General features: G+C 46.1%; 1 protein-coding gene across 1 annotated transcript in view; it reads right to left on the bottom strand.

Annotated features, from left to right (window-relative positions):
• The window catches only part of mcama (melanoma cell adhesion molecule a), a gene marked incomplete at its 3' end in the record, with an annotated part of 56,007 nt that overhangs the window by 18,250 nt on the left and 17,166 nt on the right, over nt 1–20,591 (bottom strand). The window contains exons 2-6 of the mRNA XM_080508482.1: nt 3,066–3,199; nt 1,671–1,899; nt 1,524–1,594; nt 1,326–1,413; nt 536–715 (exon numbers count right to left, since the gene is read on the bottom strand). Coding sequence (XP_080364608.1) covers nt 536–715; nt 1,326–1,413; nt 1,524–1,594; nt 1,671–1,899; nt 3,066–3,199 — 702 coding nt within the window. The remainder of the gene's footprint in view (nt 1–535; nt 716–1,325; nt 1,414–1,523; nt 1,595–1,670; nt 1,900–3,065; nt 3,200–20,591) is intronic.

Below are 20,591 nucleotides of genomic sequence, written 5' to 3'. Positions count from 1 at the left end.
CACGAGGTTTCAAGTGAAAACGCATAATTGTTTTTCCATAGATGTAGTTTTCATGTTGGGCCACTAGTGGGTGCAGTTGGTTGTTTTAGTAATGAAACCACACGCATAGGCAGAGAAGGACAAGTTATGAACATCAACAATGGGAGAACACGGGCCTCCCAGTTGGATTGTTATTATGGTGACTATCAAAATAAAAGCCCCAGGAGGACATGGACTGGGAGCTTTGACACCACGGAGGAACCTTTGTTCTCATCGTCTCTATTGAGCATGTGCAGAACTACTAGTTACTATGGATGCGCAGTGTTTCAAAAAGTTTTCTTTTCAATGACTGAGCATTACTTTCATGTAAACAGACCCCCGAAACACCACAAACATTTTCCGTTTTCACTTGAAAAAAGTGTAAACGAGGCCTAAGAAATAACTTGAACTTTCAGAAACAAAGTGTTTTCCTAATTTTCACATTCTCTGACTTCACTGCTGACAAGCAGCCACATCAGTAAACATTTCCAACATATAGCGTTAAGAGAAGACTCACAGTGAACGGTGACGTTGACGCTCTGGGACTCGCTGGTCCTGATGGCTCGGGGCATGAAGAAGCTGACCTCGCAGGAGAAACGCGCGTCTTTATCTTCTCTGGCCACTTTGTACTCCAGAGTGCTCTGGACGGAGTAGAAGCCGCTGGACTCTCGGGTGACCAGGATCAACACGTTCACCTCTGAAGACGGGAAGCTGGTTTCAACTGCTGCCGGGGTCGGTTTCTCACTGGAGACCTTATCTTATTCTCTACGTCATTTACTTGTCAGTTTAGTTTTTAAACAGGGCTTTTAAAGAGGCACAATGGCTAAAATGGAAAAAAAAATGGTTAAAACTGAATGAAATTAGAAAAGAAATTCTGAGGGGGAAAAAAACCCCAAACAAAACTCAAATGAGTAGAAAAAAAACATTAAATTGGAAAAAGAAATGTGCAGAACTGCTTAAAAAAAAGCACAAAAACAACCAAAATGTCAAAATGATCGGGAAAAAAATGCAAAAAGATACAAAACTTATCTCAAATTAAATCTATTTGTAAAAGAAAATAAATTAAAATATCTTCAAAAAAGAACCAAAGTGATTAAAACAGTTAATTGTACCTTTAAAAATGTCAAAATGGTCTGAAGAACGGTAAAAAGAAGGAAAAAAGAGGAAAAGGCCTATTGTTCCTGCGCACACACACACACACACACACACACACACACACACACACACACACACACACACACACACACACACACACACACACACACACACACACACACACACACACACACACACACACACACACTTACGTCCCGGCGTGGACGCCAGCGGCTCCTTGTTCCTGTACCAGGTGATGTTGGGTTTGGGGAAGCCGTTGCGAACCTCACATGAGGCGACCTGGCCGCGGGAGAGTCACATGGACAAATCTTCATTAATCTGTATACTTAACCGGGTAATCCGGATGAATGCATTTGTTGATCTGTGCGTCTCGGATTAAGTGGATCCACCTTTGACGGCATCTCATTGGTCGCTGATATTCCTGAAGAGACGCCCTCGATCACCGGCGCCTGCGGAGGAGCTGCGGCAGCACAACGCGTTGTTCAGTGTTGAACATCGGACACGCGGTCTCCTGTGTGTTTTCTGAGCGTTCTCACCGAACACCCTGAGGTGGGTCTTGCCCTCGGCGTTCCCCGCGACCAGCCCGTTGACCTGGCAGAAGAACTCCCTCTCGTCGGAGAGCTGCACGTCCTGGATGAGCAGCCGGGTGCCCTGCTCGTCGGACGCCACCTCGATGCGGCCGCTGTAGTCCGTGTCCTCGTCCACCACCTGCTGACTGCCGTCGCCGTAGAAGATACGCTTCCGTGAGATGTTACCTTCGCCTCTCTGCCGGGAGAACAACACACGTGAGCGCTGTGTGAAGGGAATGATGCATGAACGTGAGCAAACGGTTAGAGGTGATCTCTCATAACTGGAGGAGAAAGAACATGGTCGATTCTATTTTTCTTACAGGGTGGAGAAGAAAAGCCGCTTGGAAATAACCAGAAGAACAAACATCATCTGCACGTCCTCATGGACAGTTTGAATAACTTTAATCAAACATACCGTGAACAATTTAGACCCGGTTTATAACCACAATGTTTTAAAGGGCCTTTTGGATCCTTGGAGCTGCATTGAGAATCTGCTGTGTCTGTGTGAGCTGGACTGGCTCCGCCCACACACGCCCATCTATGGGAAGAGGAGGAAGTGACTTCCTCTCGTGGTGCCATGTGCCAGAGCAGAGCTGCCTGATTGTGGGAGGAGTCAAAGGGGAGGAGCCTACCTTGATTGTGACTGGCTAAACCCCCGATGACACTATATAGGGTTTGATTTCTGATTGGCTGGTTGGGGGGGGGGGGGCATGTCTCTCACAACCCGCGAGTAAAAGCTGTGCTTGAGGCGGTTAAAAACATAAAACTAAGACTAAAAACGCTGGACTTGCATTGTGTTTTTGGAGCTCGTTCACACAACAACTGCCGTCGTAGCCACTGAAAATACAACATTTTGAAAACGCTCAGCCTCCGGCTGGAGTGCCGCTAGTGTGCATGCACATAGATGGACAATAACAAACATGGTAGACTAAACCAAAACCAAAACCAAAACCAAAAATAAAAATAAAAATAAAAATAAAATAAAAACAAAATTAAATTAAATTAAATAATCCTATGATTGTTCCATATGAACCCATGAGCTTTTCCCCTGTTTCCACAGGGATGGAGCGTTTTCAAAAAGTTCCAGTGGCTCTAAGCACCGTTTCCATGTAAACAAACCCCCAAAAAGCAACAAAGGCTTTACATTTTCATTTGAAGACACTGTCAGCTGAACGGGGCCAAACATGAACTCATCTCTGTCATGAAGAGATCGAGCAGAAACACATGCAGGGTAAATATTTTGACACGTCTCACTCATCTCCTTTTGTTATCCTGAGACAGAAATAAAGCGTGGCGACGGCGATTGCGACTCCTCCAGCGGTTGATACGTGCAGCTGTCAGTGCGGGTGCAGCAGTACTCACCACGAACCACTGGACCATGACGAAACTGGGCTTGCTGCCGGTGTCAGTGAAGTTGTACTGGCAGGAGATCTCAGCCGAGTCGCTGAGGTACACCTCAACACTCTCATCCATAGTCAGCTCCACCTTGGCCCGCACTGGAAAACACACACACACACACACACACACACACACACACACACACACACACACACACACACACACACAGAACTCAGCTGTCTGTTGAATATTCAGGATCCCCGCTGAGACATCAACTTTGATCAAACTCGTTGAAATCTGCGCGTCCGTCTTGTTCCCGTTCTGAGGCCTTAACCCTAATCTCATTGTAAATGCGTTGTGCTTGGCAGTGGGCTGACCCGGCCGCCACGTTAGCAGAACAAAGAAGAAAGGGCTTCTTGTCCACACGGCATCATTTTCATCCCCCTTCTGCCTGGCTGCCCGCGACCACAGAACCACATCTTGGCCGGAGCGTCGGTTCCCCGGGCACCGTGGAGGGAATGCATGCACGGGAAGGCTCGCCAGTCTGACACTGAGCTGCTGAATCAGACAGCCAGGATTTTCTTTTTCTCAGCCATGTTGAATTTGGCCGCGGCTCTATAAGGGGCCCGCTCACTGGCTGACAAAGGAAAACAAGGATGGCACAAGAAAAGGCCTATTTTTCGTGATTTAATCTGGTTTGGAGATGTTATGTAAAGGACACCCGCCCTCTTCATCATTCTGAGACGTTCAATGAGATTCATTAGTCGAGCCTCGTTAGCGACTCTGAAATCCAGAATGCCAGGACTCCCAGTAGGGACTCCAGTCAAGACGCACACATACCTGCATCCAATTCATCACCTGTCCGTTAACAATGTCTCTGTGGCCATTGTTAATGTAATAAACTCTGCAGCGCCAACTCGTGGCCTGGCATGCTAACTGCATCCTTTTCAGCATTTCTGACGTAGAGCAAACGCGAGTTTTTTTTCTGAAACGAAAACCTGAAATCTTTTGCGCTCTGGTTGTGTAAACGAGGCCTCGGAATAATAAAACAGAACCTCTGGTGGAGTGAAAAGCCAAGTGTTCACAGTGAGTTTGTAGAAAAGTAAAAAGCAGGAGATGTGGGAGTCGGCCTGATCTGCAGGGACGTCTTGTCCTGCGGCCGGTCAGCAGACCTGCGTGACCTTGGAAGTTAGCAGGTCGTGAGAAGTCAAGACAGATAAGCAGGAGCAGAGATTTCTCCACAAACACACAAATCTGATCACTACTCCTACGAAACAAGAGGGTGAAGAGAAGAGAAACGATGAGCGCGAATATTCTTTATTTTGTTGCCAAGCTGCACTGACATTGACGTCAGCTTGGTTTAATGCCTCCGGACACTGAGGCTCCATTTACACAACAGTGTTGTGAGGGAAAATGCTTCTTTTTTTGGGGTTTCAGAAAAGTTTTCCATTTGAAATCGATGACACAGAAAATGGTAGAAATGTTGCAAAACGAAGGTGTTGGTGGTGGTTTTTGTACCGAAACCACATGCAAGCAGAGAACAACGGTAACCCTAACCCTGTAAACATTGTAAACAACAGGAGAACACGGACGGTGACTGTCAAAATAAAACTACCAAGTCCAGGAGGAAATATTGTTCTTGTTGTCCAGCGACTGAGCATGTGCAGGACAGCTCGTTACTGTTGCTATGGTGACCAGGACCAGGAGCAGCGTTTCTACTGTTTTTCGAAAAGTTGCGTCGACTCCCGAGCGCCACTGTCGCGTAAACAGGTCCCCCAAAACGCTGCAAAAGCTTTGTGTTTTTACTCAGAAACATTTAAAAAGGGGTAATAAAACAACACCTAACTTCCTGTCCCGGCTTGTTTTCTGACCGGTCGGTCTCCAGACTGAAGCACAACAATGATCCAGACTCCTCACAAGCCATCCTGAACGTTGCTTGAAGCAGACCATGCATGAAAGGAGCTTTGAGAGTCCAGTTGCCACCCTGCTGCCCCCATTCAGCACACTGCTTTCCCCATTTCACCCCCCCCCCACTCGGGACTGTGCTCAACCAACCATTCCTTTGAGACAACGGGCATGCCATTGTTCCCCCACCTGGGTGGAGCGCCCCCACCCTCAGCCTCGCTCCAGCCGACCACAAGACGCTTCTCCATCACAAACTGGGGTTAGAAGCAGTTCATCGTCAACTCAAGTCCTTGTTGACTGTGACCACAGACGACGTGACGCGGCTTCGAGACAAGAGTGAGATTACGGATTCTGGAGAGCAGAAAAAACAAAAAACGGCCACAGAAGTCAGCGTAAAAAATGTTGTGTCTCTTCGGGGTCGTGCTGCTAACTTTTCAGCTAATCCGATTAGTCCTGGGGGCGGAGGGGGGGTGGGGGGGTTGCTGAGGATTTGCCTTCCAAATCCAACCTGGGGCCGGTCTTATCTGCTCCTGTTGTGACTTTATGCAGCGTTGGACTAAAGCACAAACACACATGATCCATGATCTGTGGACCCTGTCTGAGGGCGAGGAGCTGTCTGCCGTCTGTATCTGGATGATACTGAGCTAATGCACACACACACACACACACACACACACACACACACACACACACACACACACACACACACACACACACACACACACACACACACACACACACACACACACACACACACACACACACACACACACACACACACACACACACACACACACACACACACACACACACACACACAGAGGTCCAGAATATTTGGATGTGTTGACAGGTGGGGCCTGTGACTGGAGGACTTGGCCGTCATGACTGGTGAACAAAAGAAGCAGACGTAGAGCCACGACACGTAACCGCTAAATGTCACATTCACTTCAGAACAGGTTCATTTGTCCATGAAAGACAAACCGCTTCAACGTTATTAAACTCAATATTAGAAACAGGGGTGGAGTGGAAGCTACTCTCGCCTCACTATCTCCAGTTCAAGTCTGCAGGATGTTCCAGTGCACTGGCTTCTTTAAGCCTTTAAAATGTCTGGAGGTGTGAATTATTGCTTGTATATTGCATTTCTGCTTGGAGGATTCCAACCCCTCAGATTAGTTGAAGCATGTCAAGATAGATGGATGGATGGATGGATGGATGGATGGATGGATGGACAGTGTTTTTCAGAGGGGTGCTTTTAATGGCACGATTTTACAAGAAACTCATGGCACGCTTCCAAAATGAAGTTAATATTTCTGTATAATTATTTCCATAAGCGAGTTTATCAAACAAGACTGGAGAGCACGTCCACGCTGTTGATTTTTTTTTTTTTTCTTTGTTTCGTTCTCCTTTGTGGTTCAGAGACAATTTCAAAGCTGCCATCCTGCCAGTCATCACAGCAGGGAAGGGTTTCTTTTGAAATATTCAAAGCCTGGTGCCAATATAACCTGTTCCAGAGCCAAATCCAAGCCTGTCCAAGCTTAAAGCTCGGAGTGCACCATTATGTATCACTCACAATATTACCAGTGTGATTTCTGAAATATGCACCATTGCAATGAACGTGCCCGAGTCCTTCACACACAGTCACGCAGCTTAGTGTTAAAATGTGTGTACATCATTTGGTTTTGAAGAGGTGTTCTCCCACCGTTATGAGTTGTAGTAATATTTGCCTTTAACACACAGGTTTCAATCATTGACGCACTATGTGTAAAACAAAACGTTGTGGTTGGTCCTCTCAAATTTGAAGTTTTAAATTGAACTGCTCCATTTAAAACAATAACCTGAGTTGCTGATTTGAAAGTCAAATCAAAATGTTCATTTAAGTCAGGAAAAGAACTGCAACTGCTTGATTTTGAAGACCACTGTTGTTCAAGATAAATAAATGTGAATACACAAAACCCATAATTAACAACCCAAACAACCAACAAATCAATCGCTTAACCGTCCAACCAACCACGCAATCAAACCGCCCAACCAACCAACCAACCAACCAAACCAACCAACCAACAAACCACCCAATCAACCAGACAACCAGCCAGCCAACCACCCAATCAACCAGACAACCACCCAGCCAACCAACCAACCAACCAACCAACCAAACCAACCAACCAACAAACCACCCAATCAACCAGACAACCACCCAACCAGCCAGCCAACCACCCAGCCAACCAATCAACCAACCAACCAACCAGCCAACCAACCAACCAACCAACCAACCAAACCAACCAACCACCCAATCAACCAGACAACCACCCAACCAGCCAGCCAACCACCCAGCCAACCAACCAACCAACCACCCAGCCAACCAACCAACCAACCAAACCAACCAACCACCCAATCAACCAGACAACCACCCAACCAGCCAGCCAACCAACCAGCCAACCAACCAACCAACCAACCAACCAACCAACCAACCAACCAACCAGCCAACCAACCAACCAGCCAACCAGCCAACCACCCAACCAACCAGACAACCACCCAACCAGCCAGCCAACCACCCACCCAACCAACCAACCAACCAACCAGACAACCACCCAACCAACCAATCAACCACCCAACCAACCAACCAGCCAACCAACCAACTAACCAACCAACCAGCCAACCAATCAACCAGACAACCACCCAACCAGCCAGCCAACCACTCACCCAACCAACCAACCAACCAATCAACCACCCAACCAACCAACCAGCCAACCACTCAACCACCCAACCAACCACCTACCCAACCAACCAACCAACCAACCAGACAACCACCCAACCAACCACCCAACCAAGAAAGAAAGAAAAAACAGACACTGGGTGAAAAGTTTTTTTCTAATCGCTCATTTACAATGGACTCCTGGTTAAAATGAACCCATTGCTTTTCATGGGTCTTTTATTCTATACTTTCAATAACCATGTGATGTCAAATTATTTCACACAGAACCTTTTGAAATCACATAACACCAAACATAAGAGGAGACCTTGAGGTGAACTGAGGTTCAGTCAGAACAAACCTGCAGTGAGTGGATTTCATATTTATCAACACTAAAGGTGTGATAGTTTATCCTGTGAAATATACATGTTTTTGGAATAAAGTGACCATGTGAGGAGGGAAGGGGATAAAACTAAGTGAAGAAAGAGAAGACATACGTTTTTGAGTCCCTCCATTCACAAAGAGCAAAGGCAGACAAAAAAACACTCCTACAATACCAACCAGACAATAGCACACATAATGAGGGGGGTACTGCAGCAGCCTTGGCCTACACTCACTAATTATACGCCTGACACACAGACAATGCACTAAAACACTAACTAAAGTAGCCGTCATTACTGGCCTCCCCGTTCCATTAAAGCTGTCAGCTTAGGTCACCAGCAGATCAGCAGTTTGGCCACCGATAAGAATCCAAATCACCTCTGACACAACAAGCCTGCCTCATTTGCTCACGTTAATCCCTCACGTGCCTCCCGAGCCGTGAAATGAGACTGAATGCTTCTAAGAACATTAACAAAAATGCGATAAATGTTTTGTGAAGCCTGGACACGCCAGGCTGATTTCCAGAGGAAATGGAAAGATTTCCATTTGATGTGACGGGGGCGAGGTGGAGTTCTAATATCTAAGACGTGTTGAGACATTCTGGATCCGGAATAGTGCATTTTACTCCAACATGTCGATTGTGAGGGAGACAATTAGCAGGGGTTTTTTTTTTTTTAAGCTCCTTACCACAGAAACCTCTCAGAAGAAGAGAGTTCAGACTTTTCCAGCACCTGAATGAAAGTTGTGCGCGCGGACACTGGAGGGTCCCTCAGAGAGACGGGGTGTAAAAAGCTACCATGTAAGTGTGGATGACAGGGAGGAGGATTTCTCAATACGCACACACACGATGTGGTGTTGAACACCTGGGGGACCCTGTGTACCGCCTCACATCAAAGAGTGCACACACACACACACACACACAGTACCGGCTCCTCGTCCTCACCGTGCAGCTGTGGCTTTCAGGAGCACAATCTGGCACAAATCTCCCAGCAGCCAGTTCCCAGGGTGACAGCAAAGTGTCCAGCTTTTCTTCGCTCACACAGAGTGATAAGGAAGTGCGGCAAATCTCCTCAAAGCCGTCGCTTTATACGTCTGTGACCCCACTTTTTGGGCAGCGGAGCACGTCGCGGCCTGAGGTCAGGGCCTGAAACTGTCTGATCAGGACAGAGAGATTCTCTCAGGTTTAAGTGCATGAGCCTGATATCCAACCTTTGACGGCCAAGAATATAAAAATCCAGGTTGTATTCATACATATTCGCAATGCAATGTTTTCAAGGTTCCCAACTCTGTCCAGAAGAAGATGGCTGCTGTGTTTTCTATCTTCAGAACGGAAAAGCTTCTGCCGTTTTTATTTTAGTAACGCTGTGCGAGATTGGAAACTTATCCATTATTTAGTCGCTGAATGTGCTTTGTGCAGTGAAACTGCCTCTGCACTTGTGTTCAAAGTGGCCACCGAGCTTCCCCCGACCGCTCGGATCACAATCCACTCTCAGTCCGTCGTGGGTGCATTCGCACTTCACTTTCAAGTGGTCAAACACTATCTGATTACACAACCCGCAATCTGATTATTTTAATACGACTTGTGAATGGCCTCGTAGTTGCAAACCAACAATCGGAGGGTAATAACTCAATATGCTCTCCGCCTCTGCACAGTTTTTCATACTTCGGCTCTGAACTCAAAGCTACTTGCAGAATCAAAGACTCCTACGTGATCTTGTTTACCTGATCATTGAGACTGAAACAAAAAATGTGAAAGCATGTGTGATGAATGCATTTGGAAAAATATTCTTGGACAACCAAAACATGACAAACACCACTGGATGAACGCGCTGAAACAAAAGAGGAATTCAGTGAAAACACAAAACTCCTCAACCTCCCTCACTCTGCTATTCTTCTTTAACAAGTCTCCTAATTAACTCAAGGAACCTTTAATGCTTCATAGAGATGATTTGAGCGATGCATTCTTAGATCCATCCATCCATCCATCCATCCATCTTGACCTGCGTTTGTGCGTTGAGGAGACAGTGAAGCACTACAACTAGTTCAGGCCCCGTTTACATGAGGTAATGAAGTGAAAACACAACTTTTGTTGCGTTTTGGGGCTACGTTCACAGGACAGCGATGCTCGGAGCCACTGAGAAAGGGACTTTTTGTAAATAGCGCCCCGGGTGGAACGTTTTGAAAATGCTTTGGCCCCGTCTCTGTTGAAATGGGTGAAAACACAAGTTTTCCAAAGCCCTGCTACTGCTCATGTGCACCACGGCCGTAGTAACTCATAGTTCTGCACATGCTCAGTAGAGACAACCAGAACAATGTTTCCTCCGTGGGGTCATGACTCCCGGTCCATATTCTCCTGGACTTCGTACTTTTATTACGACAGTCACCGTAATATCTCATTGTTCTCTGTTGCATGTGTGTGTGGTTTCACTATGAAAACAAAAGCACAGCGCCCACTAGTGGCCCAACATGAATGCTTTGTCGTTTTCAGCATTTCTGCTGTTTCCGTGGAAACCGACATTGTTAACAGCTACGTAGGGATCTCAGGTACCTCTAGTTCGACATGTTCAGAGTTCCACTAAATGTGAGGTTATCGTGACGTACAATATGTCAACATGGATGAAAACGCCGTCATCCTGAACGTAAAACTTAAACACTGTTGAAGAGGAAAGAAATGGTGAATTCAGACAGAAGCGAGATACTGTGCATAGTGAAAGAGAGAAGAAAAAAAAGAGTCTTTCATTTAAACATCATTTGGATGAAGCAGTTTGCACAAATGGTCATTTGTGGAAGTATTTATATTGGGTAGTACACAGCTGTCATACAGTGAGCAGCCATCTTTAATTGCTTACGTCATCATAAGATCCTCCTGTCTAAGACCGTAACTGAAGCACTTTTCAGACCATGATGAGATGCATTTTTCCACGTTTGGCTTTAACAAGTGAGACGTCATTCTTACCGCCCCAGTGCCTGAATGCCATCGACACGCTGAGTTAATGTCATTGCCGCTTGCTAATTGGAGGATGTTTATTGTTCACAGCTTGCGATCTCATCAGAAGGTGGACGATGTGTTTAGAATCTTTACATTACGTCCACTAAACAAAGTCTGACATTTTCCTCTGCGGACGAATCGGCAGGGACCTTCTGGGTTTGTCAAACATCTCCCGACGTGGCCACAGAAACACGCTGCCATACTGGGGTACTACTCTCAGCGGTTTCACCACAGTCCTCTTCCAGTTCCCCGCAAAGAGGTCGCCAACTCTGGTTTTTACAGAATAAGTGATGATCCCCACTGGTGAGCAACTTCTTCAGCAGCAACATTAATGTTTCATCATCACACCCAGTGGGTGAGACTTCATTAAAGGAGCAACACAAATGTTTTATTTATGCTTGTATCTGATGTTCAGCAGTCAGTGCAGCTTGTTCCTCGGCCTCCACTCCCCATCACTAGAACCCCCCCCCCCCCCCCCCCCCGCAGAGCTGCTGGGCTCTGGCATGCAGGCTTCTCCGCTGACACAGGATGGATAATTAAAGGTCAGGAGGCTAAACGCTGGATCTACAACGTGGGGGGGGGGGGGGGGGGGTTCGGGGGGGCGGGGGGGCTCTCCTCGAGCAGTAACAAAGGAGCAGAACAAAAAGTAATTTGGAAAACAAGCAGAGACTAACAGTTTCCTAAAAAGTCACAGTGGGTGTTATGTTATAAAACACCAGAAGTTCAACCCCACAGCTAAAAACATGAGTTTATTTATTTATTTATTTTTAATAAAAGATGATTAGTTTCACTGGTAAAATGATGTTGCATATCGTTTGCGTATAGCATATGAATTATTCTTTATGGCTTTTAATACGTTTTCGTATCTGTTCTCGGTATCGACGCCGGTGAATTCCTCAAAGTTGCTCTTGCCCAGATCTGAAAACATTTCCGTGGTGTTTCATGATAACTTTGAATTGCTCATCGTTGTGAATGTTGGTGTGAGATTGTTCCTTCACCTACAGTACGATGGTCTGTGATTGGCTACAGCGCCGTGCGGCCCTCACTTGGAAATTTCAGATACAAGATAGGATGTACCTACAATTCTGCTTCCTCTCATCCTTTTGTCGCTGTAATCATTCCTCGGAAACATCTGTGGATCGTAAACTCACACGCCTGTTCACTAAAGCCTCATCCCATTAGCATTACTGGAAGTCTCAGTCTGAAGTTCACACTAACTGAATTAGGACGGAAACAGAGAGCAAACGCAGGTCGACGTTCCAGAAATACTCCAGACCACACTGCCGCCGAATTCAATTCTGGCTTGTTTCTATTTCAAACATAAATATCGAATCAAGGACACGTGATTGGATTTCCTGAAGAAGAATGATGTTTTTGGATCAAACGCAAACCTCAAGAGTCTTTCTGTAATCAACCTGATGTTGGGTGAAGAAATACATTTTGAAGGAGATGGAATCTGAAAATGGCAGCGGTTCGTCCTTCGTCTCATATTAAAGTGTGTGAAAGACGAGACCTTAAGGCAAGACGGGTCCGACTGTCACTCCAACACGATCAACAGGAGAGCTCTTTTCCAATCAGACTTGTGACGACAGCGCTGCTGCACCTCCAACAAAGGCCTTCTTATCCCCGCTGGTCGTCCATCGCAGCGCTGGATATCCTTGATGGCGGCAAACGAGGTGCCGGCGGAATCGGCTTTCCTTCCAGAAGCCGGCAGAGGGGTCCGCACTCAGCTGTGCTAATTTGCAAACGCTGTTCGTACTTCGTGTGGCCAAAAAAAAAAAATCCCAGTTATGAAAGCACAACAGGCATAATCTGTTTTTGTTGGCTGAAACAATGGCAGCCGCACTGAAACAGGTTATTCGATACGGACCGCAGGACTGCCAAACCACCGTGATGTGCTGCTTTGTAGGCTTATTTATAGAAGCAACAAGCAGCAGTTCAGAAGGCAAAAGACGTCGGACAGTGTGTACTTTTAAACACGGGATCATTTCATCGTGAAAGTAGAAAGAGTTGGCGAATAAAAAAAAAAAAAGGCTGTAATTGAGGTCAGTGTTCCTGCCATAAGACGCAGCTGACCCAGTGACTCCCAGGGTTCTGCTAATACAGGAAGTCCAAAACCACACTTATTCATAAGCTTCTGCAAATCAAGAAGATCCATCAGGGAAGCTGAAATCTACTCTCAGGGTACTTTAAAGGCAGAAGTATTAAGAAAATGCTTTTTTTTTTTTTCTTCTCTTGGTGATTCTGAGCCTCTTTGTCCGTAACTTGACGGAGCAGAATCCTCGTCTTTCTGTGGCGAAAACATTTTAGTTCAATTTCCACATGCACCCGAATTTCATGTTGAGTAGGTCGGGCCGGTGAAATAGAGCCATAATAACCTTTAAATTGAAACTTTAAAGTTTTTCTTTGTTGAGGTGCAGAGTATACGTCACATGAAAATGCCTATATTTTAACAAAACCAAACATTCACCGCAGAAACTAAAGTCAATATTAATGACGCAAAATAGAGTGAAATGTGTTACGACATTAATTCTTAAGATAACTATTCCGCTTAAAAACTGTGTGAAAGACACTAACTTGATGTGAGGACATTTGCTAGACTCTAATGATCTGCTGATGTCAGCTTTAATGATAAACAACTTTAGATACAGTGATCATGGTTGCGTAATGCTGCCTGTAAAGTGGGGAGATCGAAACCTTGACTGCAATCTGGGGAAACCATTACAACTGGTTCCACTGGCTGACCCCGCGGTGCCCCATGACCACGAGACTCATCATCTAGATCGCATTTTGCATAGGGAGACACGTCTTTCTAGTAGGAACCAAAGGCCCGGAATTCTGTATTTGTATTTCTTGCTCACTGCACTTGCAATTGTGAGTGTGTTAAACATTACTGACAGCGTGGCTTTGACGAGCTGAGCTTAAAACAAATTGGAGAAAAGTGGCTCAAAAGGTCAAATGAATCATTTTCACAAGAGGAACTGTGAGGTTGGTTTGAACCTGATGGTGATCAATGCAGCCGAGACGTCTAATAACTGAACACAAGACGAGTCTGAAAAACAAAATTGTCCCAAATAGACTGGCGACCAATGAAAACAAGATGGTTCATGTCAAAGGCCTCCACATTGTCCATTTTTCAATGAAAAGCAGTTCTTTATCTCCGGTGTAACACTGGAGTGTGTAAAGAGTTGAGGCAGTGGCACATGGAGAATTAGCAGATCAACAAATTTAAACTGAATCGACGAACAAAAAGCCCAAGAAAGTAAATATTTTCCACCGACTGCAGAGTGAAGCAAGAAAGTCTCCAGAAATAGGAAGGAGGATGATTAATTCCTCTGGTTTCCATATCCAACCATATAATCATTTATGCAAACACAATGGGGAGGTTTTCAGTCTCGTGTTGGACTTGATGAGTCGTTTTTTGTTTTTTTTACATAAAAATATGACACGATCAGCTTTAATCGTGATTGCGAGCGACGCCTCCGTCACAGAACTCACAGACGCTTCCATCCTTCCTCATGTTTGAGCGTTCCTGCGTCGTTTAGCACATCTGTGTCTGGTTGTGATGTGCATTACGCATCCGAGCGCCGCCCGGCGCTCCAACAAAGGCCTGTTTGTGGATTCCCTCTGCTTTCATCCCGACGGGCAGACATGAGGCGAGCTGTCGGCTGAACGTGCCACACCCAATTCAGCGGGATCAAACTGCTGAACCCCAGCCCCCCCCCCCCTCCTCCTCCAAATCCCCCGCTGAGAACCTTAATGCTCTCAAACAGAATATCAGAGTGATCACAGGTGCACTGCTGTGGTAATGAGCAGGAAAGGCTACTCCCCATGCCCGGGCCAGTCCAACCCCCCTCCCCCAACACACACACACACACACACAATGATGATTTTCAGAGAGTTCAATAGTGTGAATCTTTGTGGCAGACCCCCTTAGGCCTGATTTTCACTGGAACAGACAGGTAATGGTTCAAACACTGATAAATATTCTCTCATTCAGAAAAAAAAAAAAGACTCAGAGAAAAAAAAAAAAACTGCATGAGAGACCAAACACTGATGCAATCACGTTCAGGAAATGAGAAGAAAATGCCAGAATTACACCAGCTGATCAAAGACCTTATGGGAAAATGGGGTTTTTGTGCCTCCAGGCGAATCCACAGTGACTCAACTGAGGGCCCATTCAGACCTGCGTCAACATGCAGGTCAGGCCATCACGTCACCTGAAGACGAACGGGAACAGGCACCTATTTACTTCCTGGGGGTTTCTGAGACACATCTGGCCACGTCGGCTTTGTTGTGTGACCAGTCACACCTTGCGAATGAGAAAACACGTGAACGTCATCAGTGCACGCTGGCTTCTCTTTTCATTATTTTCCAAAGAAACTCTGGAAAAGAGCATGGACGTCGGTACCTGGAGGTCTGCGGGGACACGGTGTCTGATAGCGGCCCGGGCTCAGGTAATAACTGTGCCCTCTGGCCTTCTCGTGGAAGTGACGTAGAGGGAGAGTAATGCAATCCCAACTCAAGCGATTGCTCCGAAATCCATGATACGGACAAATACACAGTCTGCGTCAGGGTTTGCCTTCTGTGAGCGGACCACTGGAACCGCAGGTTAACCGCCAGCTGAAACGAGGCTGTATCGCGTTTCACTTTTAACTGTTCACAAGCTGTGATGAGGAAACTTCAGCATGAGGTTTTCTTACCCAAGCCTCTCAGTAAAGGAGCTTCTATCCTCAAAGGCCGTTTCACAGCTTGTCAGTGGAGCCTTCACCTTACAATAGTTTCTCTCCTAATAGTTACATTGACATGTTGTATTTTAAACGTTTGTTTTTGCCTAACGACTGTAAAAATGGAACTGGGCTTGTAGCGTAAACATTTATTTTACAGGAAAGCCAAGAATCTCTCAACACCAATGAACGTTTTGGTCATAGAAGTCAACGAGTGGCTGGAAACATTTGAAGACGAGTAAATGGATTTCAGCAGGGTTTCATCAGGAACTCAGTCACACATACTCACAGCTGCCCTGCAAGGCGCTCCACCTTTGGAAGCTCTTTAGGGGTTCGGTGTCTTTGTCAGAGGACACTTCATTCATCTGGATGAAACGGGCGATTGGACCAGCAACCTCTGGCCTGAAGGACGTCCGACTCCATGAACTGAGTGACAGCAGCTCGAGGGTGGAGTGAAGATATTGACGGCCGGTGTGTTATGTCTTGGGTTTGTCGTTTTAAGGCAAAATAAAGGCTTATTTGACAATATAGAAGAAAGAATTTGCACCTTCCCTCCTCTAATTTAAGCTCCGGGTCTTGTTGGATGTGAAAAACTATTCAGTTATTTTGTTGATTAGTGAGTGCACACACACACACACACACACACACACACACACACACACACAAAAACAAGGCGGAAATTGAAGATGAGCCAGGAGACGGTTCTGTGGAAGTGCAAGACCTCTTAAAACTCTACAGGTGTGTGTGTGTGTGTGTGTGTGTGTGTGTGTGTGTGTGTGTGTGTGTGTGTGTGTGTGTGTGTGTGTGTAATTCAGAGATTTCATTGTGTGTGGTCTTGTGATATTACCCCCACTCTCCTGTTTGCCCTCCCTCCTCTGTTCTCACTCCGTCTTCAGTCTGTCCCACAAATCACTTGACAAATGTGCTGCCCACAGGTGTTGCCCCCCCCCCACCCCCCCCACACACAGCATGGGAATGGAGCGACCCTCCTCTATTATTCACAGCTGTTTGTGTCGACCTGAAGACCCCCCCCCCCCCCCCCCCCCCCCCCAGCAGTGCCACCCCATGACTGTGCCTCCAGACAGAAGCGCGGCCCCCCGGCTCAAGGTTCTGGCACGCCGCTGCCCGGTGAATAAAACAAGCCATGGATATTGTGTGCGGAGCCCTGAGAACCGGAGTCTCCCTGTCTGGAGATCAAGATAAAAGTCGGCGTTGAGCCGCTCGCCGCTCTCGTATCAAACAATGCGGCTGGTTATGAGTCCCGAGCACAGACGTGTCATTGTGTCTGGCATTGTGTCTGACGGAGCGCAGCCATCGGAGGCTTATCAACGCCAGAGGGAGAGGAGAGCGCGGCTTCCTGGAGGTGAGGACCGTGGTGTTTTGACGTGAAATACAAGTCAAGTTTGTTGTGGCAATACGGCGGTTTTTAGAAGCGGTGAAACGCGCCAACGAGGCCGCGGCGAAGGTGACTGTTGACACGCAACACAGGAGCCCAGGTCGTCCCGACACGTTGACAAACAACCTCCCGCACGTTTTCCCTTCTAAACTTATCTAATAAGCAGCGGAAGCCCACATGGGCTTTGTTTTGCTCGCTGCCCTCCCGCAGGTTCCCCTCCCCCCCACTCCGCCATGCATGTGATTGTCCCTCGCTGAGCCGTACGACGCCCACAAAGCCCACCGTTTACTGATTTAGCAGAAAATCTCCGGAGAAGTTCAACCTGAGCCCCCAGATCTTCCGAGAGGTTTGGTTTCCTGCGACTCTGCTGCGGTCCCTGACGTGTTCTGACAGCTGCAGAGCGGCTAGATGTGGCCGATAAGACTCCGGGGCAGGAGTACGCTCGCGGGCGTGTTCAGACCTCCTATCGGGGCCGTTTCATCTCTCCATCCGCTCTGAACAGAAGCGCCTGCGTGTTTCTCTGAACGTGGGCGCAGCCACAGCAATTTATGAGCAACGTGTTCTCATACAGAAGTGAAGTACTCCTAAAGAAAAGGTTTTTACTGCAAGACAACATTTTTTGGAGGACATTCCTGCTGAATGTGCGCCAGCGTGTCTGTCGGGCCGGGGCTGTGGGGTCAGCCAGGCGTGTTGCTTCGCCACTTAAAGGTCACACTTTATTACCTGGAGTCAGGTGAGCTACGATCAGGCCCATTGGAGCAATGCTTTTGAAACACGGTTTGCGTTCTCCCCAGTTTCCAGGGAGACAAGAAGTCGTAGCATTTTCAAAAAGTTCTGCCTTCCGCCATTTCCACAGTCAGGCTTGTTTTCGAAAGGTTCCGCTTTGGGAGCCATTTTCAATAACTTGTGTTTTCAGTGGCTCGAGCGCTGCTGCCATGTAAACGAGCACCCAAACATCACATTTTCAGTTTTAGTTTTTACGTTGAAATGTTGCTGTGTAAACGGTGTCTAAAGTTAATATTCAAACCAAAGTGTTGCATTGAATAATTGCATAAAATAGATTCAAACATTATGTTGTTCTAATAGTTTATCTGTGCTTCAACTTGGAATTTGTTCAAAAAACAGTTTCTCTCAAGTAATATAATCAATAATTTCCAAACCAAGTGGCTTAATTTGAACTAAATGTAATGAGTGAATCAGTTAAAGTGACCCACACAGTGTTGAGAGAAACGTTTCACACACTCCAACACTACAGCCGACACTACATATGGAGTTCAGAACAATGCAAACGCTTGTTTCCCAATCATCTGCACTGACAAATTCATTCCGCAACATTTCAAAGAACTAATATCCACCCATTCGTCATCTGAAAGATGCACATCACAGCTCCCACAGAGGAGTGAATAACTAGAAATGATAACTAAACAGTGCAGGTGGGAGGAAGCTTCGCCAGACAAAAAGCCTTCTGTGATGTGAAAACTGGGATCCGGAGCAACACTTTCCCATCCAAGGTCTCATTTGGAACAAATGTTGTGAGCTGGAAGAAGACAAAGTGCCGTCAAAGTACTACTGTCCAGCTCCGTCACTCCCCTGCAGAGTCGCCACTCTCTCTATTGTTCTGAAGTTACAATGAAATCCGACTTCATAGCCCAATAACAGCCGCTTAAATCGGTACTTTTAGATTCAAAGGTGACTACAGTGAGAATTTCGGAGGAAAAAAAAAGAGAAGAAGACAAGAAAAATATAAGATACCTCTATTCTTACCTAACTGTTTGCACATTTCTTGTCTTTCCTACTACTGAGTGTCCTTAAGAGCAGAATGTAACAAGTACATTTCTCCATCGTGAGCTCAATAAAGGCTTAAATCATCTCATCTTATCTAAAACAACAGCAGACAGAACGCTAAGAACAACCCGGTCAACACGGCACAGTTTGGTTAAAACAACCCACGGGAAGGATCCGTGCTCGAACGACCTTGAAAAGCAGGTGAGATCACCACTTTTTATGCTGAAACACGCAGAAATAAACTTATGGAGACAAGCACTCGGGGAAGATCCTCCGCTCAGAACACTCTTCTTTGATAAGACGGTTGATCTTTTAACAGTGTCCAATATCAGGGCCCAGGGAGTCGGGGAGGATTTGATATTTAAGCATCTCTTTATCCTCTCCCTTTTGAAATGTCAAGTTCAAAGATGGAGGCCAGCAGCCTTGATCTGTGAGCTAAGACGACCTGGAGAATAACCCGCTGCGGTCCTTAACCGTCACTGCATGACAGCTTAGCGGCGAGACGGTACACGAGGACCGTTATTAACTTTGATCACGTTGAAATCTGTAAACAGGCGTTTGATGTGGGCTCCTCGTGCTCCGGCCGGACCCGCCTAATCAAATAGAAGCTGTGTTTTCTCCGTAATGAAATGTGCTTTGTGCGTTGGGAGACGCCGCTAAATGAATCGAAGCGATTCAGTCCCGACACTTTCCCAGGCAGCCCTGCTGATGTAACGCTCCACGGGATAATGAGTGCTTCCCGCTTGTGGGATTTCTACAGTCAAATTAGGAACAAGGTTGATGATTATAGTGAAGAGGAGTCAAGGATCTGCCTCTTTATGTACTTCAAACCAGGTGTTAGTGTCTGTGAATGAAGTACTGCCAAACACAGCAGGAGATAATGTGACATAAAGAACAATTAGACCAAAGATAAAGCAACTTTTCACAGTAGAGCCACATAAAGTTATTGTAGACCGACATTTTGAACGTCTGTGAGCTATATGACATTAAACTAACTCAGAGGTTATCCTTGTTATATGGAAATGTTGAGTTTAACATGTTTTTATCATCAGTCAAATGGCGTAAAACCATATAGTTTTCTCTTTCTTTGCATTTCCACAGAGGAAGTATCTTCATGTACATTCAATCATCTATTTTGTTCCTTATTCCCAAGCAAAACGCATTTAATGGGAAACATTGCAGACCTCACACAGAAAAGGCTCTAAAGACCTGTTTCAAGTCAAAGTGTAAAACTTTAATTGCATTTTTGAGGATCATTTACACAACACAGCTCGCACTCACTGAAAATGCAAACTTTTAGAAAACGCTCCACCTCCACGAAAACACTAGGAAACGCAACCTTTCTGAAACGCTGCTGCAGCTCAGGGATACCACAGTGCACACTCGTGGCTCCGTAATCTAACGACATTGCTTTCAGCGTTTTTCCCATTTCCCTGGAAACATTTTCAAACCGTTGCGTAAGCGGGGCCCAAGTTTAGACAAGACCTGCCTTAGACGTGCTGTGATGGCAGTACTGCGAGTTTGAAATGTACTCAACATACAGGATTTACTTAGAATGTAAATATTTTATGTTGACAACGATGTAAGTAGACATGTGAAGACAACGACTTCATGCTACTAGAAGTTTGTAGACTGTGCTTGACTTAACGACCATGATGATCATTCACATTGGATAAAA

This window comes from Blennius ocellaris (assembly GCF_963422515.1).
Source record: "Blennius ocellaris genome assembly, chromosome: 14".
NCBI lineage: Eukaryota > Metazoa > Chordata > Actinopteri > Blenniiformes > Blenniidae > Blennius > Blennius ocellaris.
The sequence above is the reverse complement of the archived record's forward strand: the minus strand, read 5'-3'. Positions and strand labels throughout refer to the sequence as shown.